Here is an 11,130-nt window from a genome sequence, read left to right as displayed (position 1 = left end):
TTATAAAATTTCTTTCTTCAAGTTTCAGTTTTGAGACTTAATCAGCCTGAAAACGAGCTCTTCCTATTTATGTATGCAGGGTAGGAAAGATGGAATATTTTTGAAATAAAAGTACAGGAGAACAAATGAGTTTACAACACATCCTCTCACTCCATGTGTTAACAGATTTGCTCTAGTAGCTTCTAAATGAACCTTGCCAATGGTGAGGTAACAAATCAGATAATTGAGTCAAAGCAAAATAAACTTGAAATCCCTCAAGTGAAGCCAGTATTCAGGCACACAAAACGCCAACGCGTTAATTTCAAATGGAGGAAGTGTTTTAATTCTCCCCAATTGAGATAACAGTGTAGGCTATGTGCTATATTAGAAGAAGATGGATTTAATTTCATGTATTTGGGTCCCATGGCTAAAACCTAATACTTTAGACCTAACGGGCCTTTCTGAAGTGGGGAACTAAATCAGAAATCATGCACATAAGACCCTGAAGCTGAAGACAGCTGGTTCAGCTCTCTGTCAGGACAGTTGTACTCAAAGTAAGGGGTTTGTGGGATGTAATCAGCAGCACACATGAAGCCAGATGAGGATCTTGGTCCTGCCTCTACGGAGCAGATGTCCTCCACTCCACAGAAAACACTCCTCTGGCTCCAGTGGGCAGAGGCAGAGATGGGGACTCTAAGGCTGGGGCTGATGCTTGGTCAGGTTCTGCAGTCTGGTTCTCTTAGCTGATCTCCCTCCTTGAGAAAGTGTTCTACACTTACAGTCCCCGTAGAAACTGAGTCTTGGCATCTCCTTCAATACTTTCCTGAAACCGTTTCCACCCATGCTTGAAACACAGCTGTCCTGGGAAAGATATCTCATGGTGTGATGCATGTAAAGTGAGCAAAGCTATCTCCCAAACTTTGTGTACCAAAAGATCAATGTCAGCTCTCTGAATTCTTCATGCATGCAGGATCAGCACAGTTATTGAGCTTCTAGTTGAAAACTGTGCAAGCTGATGGAAATCGCCATGGTCAAAAAGATGATCAGGAATGGAGAGCACAGCTGGGAGACTGATACAACGTCTATTGTAACTGCAGAGGAATGAGAAGTGCTATGGCCTAATTAATAATTGTGATGGACCATGATACTAAGTCTCATTTGAACATTGCAGACTTAAAGCCCCAGTCAGGGGGTCCAGTTCATACCTAATTTGTCCAGTGCGACTCTTTTTCCAGATGCTTACCAACATAGTGCTGAATCATAATTAAAAAATTGTCTTTTTGAAAATAATGAAAAACAGCTCTATGATAACTTTTTTTTTTTTTTTCTTGAAAGCAGCTGTGCTGTTTGAGGGGTCAGTGCTTCCTCTGAAAACCTGCCAAATGGATTTCCAGAGCTGGCTTGCCTTCCCAATGGGGGTATTGCTGTGCTGTGCTCTTTGGACATCTGCAGTTCTACAACCTGCATCTCACAACTGCACCGGTGATGCTCAAAAAATATCCTTCAGCCACTCCTACAAGATTGACCTGCCCACATCCTCCCAGATTACAGTGGAGGCAGATCCATTACAGCATGAAGACAACAGTGAGGTGCAGCTAGATCCTGGAGAGGCCGAGGTAAACGAAGAGCAGAATATCATCTTTAGGCACAACATCCATGTGCACGCACCCAAGGGGGACTGTGAAACCTTGACCCACATTAAGGGTCTGCTTGAGAAGATGGAAAAGCTGGAGAAGGAAGTGGCAGAGCTGAGAGAAGTTTGCAGCCCTCAGAAGTGCTGTGGGGGAAGCCAAGGTACGTAACAATGGCAGTATCTGTTCTTAGATCATATAGCCTGTTTTCTGGAGAGATTTAGGGACTGGAATCCATTTCTCAAGGTTATTGGGGGTTCTCCATGAGTGAAATGCTTAAGTCCTGCAGATGGGATGGTGCTCTGGTTTCTGTGATGTGAAAGGAAATCTGAAGGTCCCAAAATGTGGTAGTACATACAATTTTTGGAGTCAGCGCAGGGAAAATCTCCCCGTGCATCTCCCAGAAGTGGAAGGGAACAGTTCCCAAGTTTCACATAGGTGAGAGGATTCAATGGAGGAATTTCTGGAGGACAGGAGGGTGGAAGATGGGGGAGGCACTTCTTGTTACTGTCTTCTCCTTTCTCATTTCTGCCTCCAGAATTTTGCAGTTGTTGAGAATTTGTCTTTTTATTTCCTCCTTGATAACTGACTGAGAGCAGAGTTTCTGGTGATGATGTTTTGTGGCAGCCACAGGCTCTGCCTGTGATCAAAGGTTTATACAGCATGGCCTCTAAGAGGGGATTTAATGAACCGATGGAGACAGGAAGAAGTACTAAGTCTTTGCTTATATGAAAAATAAAGGTGTATAGCAGGTGAGAACAATGTGCTCTCAATCTTTATAATAACTGTGGTGAGAAATGATGAGCTTAAATTACAGCCAAGACCATTCAGGTTAGAGGCTGTGAAAAACTTTCTAATTGACTGTCTGGTGTGGTCCTGGAATCTGCATTCTTGCTCACTAGGGACAAATGTGTTGGGAAAGGCAAGGGTGGAGCTGGTCCCTCCTTGGTCCAGGGCCAGATGGACAAGGTGATGGTTTCAGGTCTTTTTCAGCCCAAATTTTCCAGTGATAGTTATACTTTTCCTTTAATGACCTTGAACATGCCTTTGCACTAGCTGTCCATTGCTATGTTCCTGATTTTTTTCTTTTTTTTTTTTTTTCTCTCATCTGTGTGTCACACTTGCTGTTGTGCATCCTGGTGCTGCTCTGGCCAGGTGTCTCACATTGCAGCGGCCGTGGGGCTTTCCTCTATGAGACTTGCAGCTGTAAGTGTGCCGAGGGCTGGGAGGGCAGTGACTGCTCCCGCCCCACCTGCCCCAGACGCTGCAGCGGCCATGGGCGCTGCGATGGTGGGAAATGTATCTGTGATGAGCCTTACTTTGGTGAGGATTGCAGCCAGAAGCTCTGTCCTGAGAACTGCAGCAGCAACGGGATCTGTGACACTGCCCAAGGGGTCTGTCAGTGCTACGAGAAGTTCATCGGAGAGGACTGCAGCGAGAAACGATGTCCTGGGGACTGCAGTGGCAATGGCTTCTGTGACACAGGAGAGTGCTACTGCCACAATGGCTTCTTTGGCCTTGACTGCTCCAAGGGTGAGTTATTTCTCCCTTCTCTCTCTGATTATGAGTTTTCCCCTCTGCCTCCCATAAATATTTGGTTAATCCTGTAGGTAAGACAAGCCTGGGGTCACCGTGTTCCTCTCTGAGTTCCTGCTGGGCTAGGGATTGCTGACTGATCCTTGTCTTCAAGAATTGCCTGGAAAATATTTCTGAATTGGAGAAAAGTGAAAATGCAGTTAAAGGTAGTGCTAGCACAAGCCTGTGTGTGGCAGCTGAAGGAGAGAGCAGAACTGGGTATGGAGCCTGTAATTACAGAGGGAGCCAGAGTCTGTCTCCTGACATACAAATGAGACAATAAAAGGTAAAAATCATATTGTCTGCAGTGTGCACTGCTTGCTGATAAGGTAGCTGATTTGATAAAACCTGTGAGACAAAGGATGCATAAATCCTTTAAGTAGCCTTCCTGTGAAGTGAGGCTTTGGGAAACTCTCCCTTGGCCTGCTGTGTTACAAGGCAGTAGAATTTGCCTGAGAAGCCCTGGCTGAGGTTTCCCTGAGGTCTGTGTCCATCAGTTTCTGCTTAAAGCTGGATGGCTTGGCGCCTATTCCGAAAAACCTTTAATCTCCCTATAACCGCGAGTTGATAGTCCAGGCTTCAGCACTCAGCCTTTTACACTGGAAGCTGCCTTTCCTTCTCAGCACATCACTGCTTAGTCTAATCTTTCACAGCTCCTCGGGAAGGAGAAGTTGGTAACAGCCACACGCTGAGCACCAGATATCGCTCAGCATGGGTTTGCAGTGACCTTACTGGTGGGTCTTTACTGCTCCAGCTCATCCATCCCCTCTCAGGCCTGACCTATCTGCTTAGAGACAAACCTCGTATTTAAAAAGATTATTAGCTCAGATTTTTTATCCAAACGAGAGCTCTGCATCAAAACTTCACTCTTCCGTATCCCTCCACGCTATTCAGAGATTTTTCTCTGTGGCTTCAGCACTATTCTCTCCTGTCAATAGACCGGGATGTACTGCTTAGGAGGCAGCATCTTTACAAAGGTGGTAAGCAGAATTGTTTTTCCCAGGGAACTGTTGCCCCTTGAGAGAGGCTGGCTGGGTCCAGCCTTGGATCCTCTTCCTCACACAACACCTGCAGGTCTTTTACAGGCTGTGAAAGTGGCCTCTGCTCTCCAAGTATCCGAGTGAACACGCACTACAGAGTTAACGCATATTGCACAATCCGTTTTGCTGCTGTTTCTGGGCGCTACACCTCCACTCCTACTTAAAAACTGTTTAAAGTCCAAAGGCACATGGTTCCCATCTCAGTATCTCTAGCCAAGTGCTCATCTCCCAGAGATGTCAAATTGCCTTTTTCTGTTCCAGTTGGTGTTAGATTTCTGTATCCTGGGAGATTCACACTGAGCACTGTTTTATTTATTATTATTATTATGTTATTTTTTAATGTGTCTCAGATCACGAAATGGCATTGTTGTATATTGCCATGGTAACTGGAATGTCTGAACATCTAGAAGCTACTATCAAGCATGCAGTGGTATAATTAGTGTTAGAAATAAGAGGATAAGGCCACATTGGACAAACAGGTATTTGCCTGTGGCCTTTTTGGACTTTGTTTACTGATGCTACAAAATAGCACTGTGAGATATCTGAAGAGGAATAAACCAGCAGTTTAAAACAAGGGTATCCACAAAAACAGTTGTTCGATGTCTCAACACAAGATTAGTTTAACCAGGAAGTCTTTGTGTTCATGCTGTAATCAGGAAATCGGAAGGAAAACAAAGAGGGGCTCTGCTGTCTCCAGGGGAGACAGGGTTCCCAACAAGCCCTGTGGGAGCTCTCAACCCCATGCTGGATCTGTCAATGTGTGGTTCGTTTCCTGCTCGCTTCGGCCATCAGGGCTTCACCCTCTCCTGGAGGAGAACCAGTCTGATGGAGAGAGACTGATGAGAGTGAGCAGAACACAACTCTGGCATGGCCCAAAACCACCCGTCCTCCTAATTCACCTCAGCAATCAGTGCTGTGCCTGTGAATAACATTTTCATTTCAGGCTGGGAGGTCCTCTGCTGTTGGAGAGCAAGAGGAGGAGGTTTTCAAGGGTTACGAAGTCCAGGCAGTGCCTCTATCCTCTTCACACCTTCACAGGGCCACTTCACCTGGCCCTGACCAGGCGTGACTTTGTCAGGTCCTGAAGTGCTGGGGTTTCTCCCATCCTCTGGAGAAGGTGGCTCTGGCACATCTTTGGGTAGAGTAAAAACCACCTTGAAAAAGTGGATTCCCCTGAGCTAGAGAGTGACCACCTTTGCAAGAACCCTTGGCAAAACGCCCTGCTCAGAAACCCAGACTGTCCTAGGCATTGTCCTAAACAGATTATACTAGTTTCTACACCACCTCTCTCCTCTATGCTTAGACAAGGGATAAACCACACCATATATTTAGGTCCTTTTATTATTTTACTGCAAAACTGGATTGTTCAAATCTAGCTTCTGTATAACAAGAAGAGGCAGGATGAATGTTCTCACATTTTGTACAAAGTTTTCATAAAAACAATGGCATGCAGATATTGAGGGTGGAATTTGGTGAGAGCTGTGAATTACATGAGGGAATTAATGCTGCCTTTCAAGTGAGAAGAATCTTACGGTCTTATCTGACCTAATGTTGCTGATGCATGCCTTTTTACAGGCACTTGCTATCTATTTCTTGCTGTCAGTTAGTGCCTTGCTAACAAATTACAGCTGGTAGATGGCTTGATCAGTTTACTATGTCCTTGCTTATAATTAAAATCAGGCAAGCTTTCTAATGGATGTTCTACATGGCTGCTTTCAAGGGCCACTTCAAGACACTATTGAGCTGTCTATCTTGTGGCAGAAAGGTTAAGGCACTGTTGGTGTCCTGAAATTTATTGTGTGCAGCAGCTTTGCCCGGGTCTCCTCCAGGCACTAAGTGTAAGTTTCCATCATTATAAAAGCTCATGTTTCTACCCCTGCCATGGAGAAGCTGTGTTCCCCAGTTTTGGGGACCAGCTGACATTTTGAAAGAACTCTGACAGTGATATGAAGATAAGGTTTTGGCTTTTCTTTCTCTTCCTAGAGACATTGTAAGGGACAGCTTTATGAGAGTTTTTCTCATGCCAATGTGGGTTTAGAAGCTGGAAAGAGTCATCCAGGAAATTACTGTATTTGCTACAGACTGCAGTGTTCATTTGTATTTAATTATATGCCATTGGGCAGAAAGAAATGGACAAATCCAAGATGACCACAGACTGGGAGTTCCAGTTTTGCATTCTCTCTATTCAAAATAGGTTTGAAAAAATTTCTTGCTTGGCCATGTGAGCCATGGACCAAATGCTAAGACATCATCATTGCAATGTTTTCCTTTGTTTCTCTTCTAGTGCTTGCTCCTCAGAACCTGCAGCTGCTGAACTCCACAGAGAACTCTCTGGCCGTCGGCTGGGATCAAATGATTGGTGTTGATAATTACCTCATTAGCTATTATCCACTAGGGCATGAGATGTTGGTGAAACAAGTCCATGTGCCCAAGGAGCAGCTCAGCTATGAGATTGTGGGTCTCCACCCCAGCACCATATACAATGTCACGCTTTGTCATGTGAAGAAGGGGATTGCCAGTGAGCCCAAGTATCTAGAAGCAAGTACAGGTAGGAGCAGGCAGTATTTTTTTTCAGAGTCAGATTGGAGATCTTTAAAGTTAGATTCAAACAGGTGGAATGAATTGTTCAGCTTTGCAGGTTTGTAACATCCTGTCGGAGTGCTGGAGAGTGCTTTCTCTTCCCAGCCTCAGCTGCAGTTTTCTGTCATTGTTCTTTTCTGGAGAATCTGTCCCCAGATATGTATTGTTGGGGACAAATGTATTACAAATTTCCTATCTCTCCCTTTATCTTGTCCAAGTCCTACTTGTATTGACATCCTTGAATTCCAGGGAACCTGTGATGTTGCCTGCAGGAAGAAGCTGGAATAGAAGCATTCAAGATAAAGCCAGCACGTTTTTAAGAATAATGCGCTGTTTGACTGGATGCAGAAGGGACTTTAAAGTAGGCAAGATGTCATTCCTAGATACTAGTTTGACAAACATGCCTGCAGCAGTGAGTTTTCCCAGGACTGCATGTTACAGAGATTAGGAGGTTGGGTGTGGGAAAGACTGCGTATTTGACACGTTCTCTCTAGAACTGAAATGCCATTATGCTGTTTGGTTGCACTTGGCAAAAACAGTGAAAAGTTTGGTTATTTTGAAATTTTTCTTACTTCTAGCACAATAGGTGGGAGCTGAGAGTCAGAAAACTCTTGAGTTGGAGTGTTACCGTGGAGAAAACTGTTGAAATAATGGTTGTGCTGTACTTGCTTAACTCTTCATTTTGTCTCAGGAAAATGTCTCGGGTCTCAGAGCAGGTGACTGGGGAGGGAAGGGGGCTGTTCAGCAACTCCCTGTGTTATATTCACCTTTTGGTGTTGATCCTGCTTCCTCATGGCCCTCTGCTGTCCTTCCCAGCCCTGTCTGCACTCAATGCCATCTGGGTGACAGAGGAGACAGAGCATTCCCTGGAAGTGGAGTGGGAGAACCCACCAACAGATGTGGATTATTACAAGCTGAAGTTCAGATCCCTGGGAGAGATGAATGAGAAGCAGATCACAGTGCCCAAAAGCAATGACCCAAAGAGCAGACACATCGTGACTGGTGAGTACTTGTGGGTATTCCAGACTGGGCAGGGAGAAGTGTCAGGAGCGATTGACAGTCAGACCATAGTCCTGAGACGATTCTTCTCTCGTGGACCAAGAGTGCTGTCAAGGCATTCTCAAGACAAAAGGAAGTTAGATAGAAGTCTAAACTTTTAAGTTCCTCTCTGCTACAAACCTAGAACTGGATAGACTAAACAAAATAGCTTTCTTTAAGAAAAATCCATGTCTTCCCAAATTGTTGGTAATGCTCCCTTTTGCTCTTTGTAGGCCTGAAACCTGGCACAGAGTACAAGGTCACTGTCATACCCGTGAAAGACAATACAGAGGGGAAACCATCCTCAGTGACTGGTAGGACTGGTACGTGGAAAGTTTCTTTTATGATAGTGATGTTTCTACAGGGTTTGGGGACAGATCTGTTGAGATTGTAGCACAAAAGGTGCACAGTTGGCTGCTGCTTCATGCATGACCTGCAGCCAGGTCTGCTTGTATCTTGTATAAGCTTGTCTACACTGTATATTGAACACTAAACCTAGCCCTAGCTTAGCCTTTTGCCTTGCTTTTAAACCTTCAGTAACTTCACCCTTAACTTGACTAACGGCTCCAGCCAGACACAAGACAAGTGTAGTAAGCTGGCCTCTGTATGTAATAACAACCCTCAAATGAGCTCAGAGTGAGGTCCAGCAGTAACTCTGAGTTTTCTGGTTCATGACTTCCCTAACTAGATCATTGACAGGATGATGTCGCTTAAACCTGGCACACACGATTTGTGGTCTGGATATAGCCCTTCCTCATGGATCCTCTGGGCAGCTGCTACTGACTGCCTTGGAGCTGGTAGCTGCTGAGCCCAGGAGCAATGAGGAAGAGGACAAGTTCTTCCTTCCTGTAGGTTTCAGCTACTTGCTGGCCCTTAGAGGTCAAAGCTTTATCTTGTTATCAGAGGCTGAGTCAGACATAGTCATCACCAGCATGGGGAGAGAACAGAAGCATTGTTAAACTGACTTCTGCTGACTGTGTGATCTACAGCTCAGAAGGCGTGGCAGTTCATACTGTTACTTGACTGTTATTTTCCCTGTAACTGGCAGCCCAGCCATTCCAGAACTGAATGTTAAATCTTGTTGGTTCACTTATGTTTCAAGCTCTTTAAAACCAGGGCAGAATATTTTTGAGCTATGGCGCCTATACTTGGTGCTGTGAGGAGGGCAAGCAAGAAGGTAATGCTCAAGTTAGTACCCACGGAAAGTGAGGCAGGTAGACTGCAAGCTCTTCCTGCAGAAAAAAATGGGAAGTTTCATCTAAATGGTAGAACGGTCCTGCTTTCTCCCCACTCTGGCCATGCTCGTTTGTCACGGATGTGTTTCTTTCTCAAGGGGCTGTAGGGGGAGAACCCAGGTGACTCCGTGTTTTAGCTGGCCAAAGCAGCAAGGCAAAAATGAAGGAAATGTGCATGTGTCATGACAGTTATTGCAGTGGTTTAATTCAGCTGGAGTTTCCTAATCTTGCACTTTGCAATGTTCTCTCAGGACTTGATAGCCCAACCAATGCAGCATCTGACAGAGTGACAGAAGATACAGCCACTGTCTCATGGAATAAAGTTGAGGCTCCCATAGACAGGTACATGGTGAGATACACCTCGGCTGATGGGGACACCAAAGAAATAGAGGTGGGGAGTGAAAATAAAACCATCACCTTACTGGATCTGAAGCCAGGCATGGAATATGTCATCCACATCTGGGCAGAGAAGGGACCCCAGCGGAGCAAGAAGGCAAGCACCAGAGCTGTGACAGGTAAGTTGCAGCAGTGGAGGGATCTGGGTTTGAGTTTCAAACTCCTTTATCAATTTTATGTGTTTCAGTAAAGCTTCTGCTTTGCACAGGCTTTTAGTGAGGCAAAAAATTAATGTCATTCTTGATAGTGTGGCTGAACAGTCTCCAGCTTAGCATGAAGACTCTGGTTTGAGTCCTGTTATGGACAGGTCCTATGGCAAGGCACCAGTTACAATCAGTACAGAGAACAGTGAAACACAGCCAAAACAAAAACCTCGCAGCTGGAATGTCTAGTTCATGCCTTGCCTTTAAAATGCCATAAACCACCTGCAAGCTTTTCTTTGGGCCACTGTTGTGGCCTTTCCCAGCAGGACAGGGGGCTCATGTACATTTTGCACAGATAGTGGTGACAGAGTGTTTGTTAAAAGGAAAAACAAATTTATTTGGATCGTGGCATAAGGTAAGAATCACATGGGGATTCAAATCTCCTGAGCAGGACATTTGGCTGCTGTCCCTTGGTGACACGGAGTCTCCATTGGATGGGTCCTTGCAGCAGGGTCTGCAGCTGGATTGGGAAACTTCTTGAATCACTGTTCTGCGCAGTCCTTGTAATCCAGCCAGTCATGGTCCAATGTGGCTGTGTGTTCAGGAGCAGTTTCTACTGACTATGCACAAATGTCTTATCTGTGTGCAAGCTGCACTTCTGCAGCAGAAATTACCTGGGGGTGTTTGGGATGTTCCGCTCAGGGTGTTAACCAGCACATTTAAGCATATAAATTGGACTAGACATGGAGAATTTTTTCCTACCCAGAGGGGATTGGTAAGGATCAGTCAGATGCTTAATTATGGAGCTCAGTCAGTCACCTACTTTCAGGTTGGTCCACTGTCTCAAGCCAGCCTATGTTCTTACTGATACAGGTGGCTGGCTGGGGAGCTCCTGGACCGCCCAGGCAGTTAAGGAGTTAAATGCATTGCGTATACATACAGGCACAGCCCATACCCAGCTGCAATATAATTATAACTACAGAACAAACTTGATTTTCATATCAGTTGATTTTCATATCACACAAGAAAATCATTCACTTGATTTTTCTTGCCACAGGTGAGCATCTTATACTGCTAACTAGCTGAGCTGTGATTATTCAAATGCACATTCCCAGTGTGCGCTGCTCTAGGGTGATACAAACAAGCTTCAGCATCTTTCATTAAAATGAGAAATAATGTATTTTCATCTCAGAAGAGAGGTGAGATTAGTACACACAGTTGGAAAATCACAACTTTTACCATAGCTAATGTGTGGTAAATCATAGTGCAGCTAAGCTGGTGCGTGGTAAATTACAGTGTGGCTGTCAGAGGGCTGTGCATTTGTGCCCTGGAGTTTAGAGCTTGCAGCAGAATAAGCCAGAATAAGAAATGCTGTTCCCATAATTTGGGAGGCATTTGCAATTCCTTCATTGCTCAGGCTGCTGACACATATTTAGTAGTTCAGTGAAAAACAAAACAAAACCCACAAAACCTCCTGCTCTGTGTAAAGGTCATGGGCTGTTGGGCTGTCCTT

General features: G+C 45.0%; 1 protein-coding gene across 2 annotated transcripts in view; it reads left to right on the top strand.

The window, feature by feature from the left end:
* Nucleotides 1–1,361: 1,361 nt before the first annotated feature.
* Nucleotides 1,362–11,130, top strand: part of TNN (tenascin N) — a 22,670-nt gene continuing 12,901 nt past the window's right edge. For both annotated transcript variants that reach the window (XM_010085928.1, XM_010085927.1), the window contains exons 1-6: nt 1,362–1,773; nt 2,766–3,143; nt 6,510–6,773; nt 7,622–7,807; nt 8,077–8,166; nt 9,330–9,593. In XM_010085928.1, the coding sequence (XP_010084230.1) occupies nt 1,362–1,773; nt 2,766–3,143; nt 6,510–6,773; nt 7,622–7,807; nt 8,077–8,166; nt 9,330–9,593 (1,594 nt within the window). The remainder of the gene's footprint in view (nt 1,774–2,765; nt 3,144–6,509; nt 6,774–7,621; nt 7,808–8,076; nt 8,167–9,329; nt 9,594–11,130) is intronic.

The sequence above is a fragment of the Pterocles gutturalis genome, unplaced genomic scaffold (assembly GCF_000699245.1).
Source record: "Pterocles gutturalis isolate BGI_N339 unplaced genomic scaffold, ASM69924v1 scaffold34720, whole genome shotgun sequence".
NCBI lineage: Eukaryota > Metazoa > Chordata > Aves > Pterocliformes > Pteroclidae > Pterocles > Pterocles gutturalis.
This window is presented reverse-complemented; position numbering and strand designations above follow the sequence as displayed.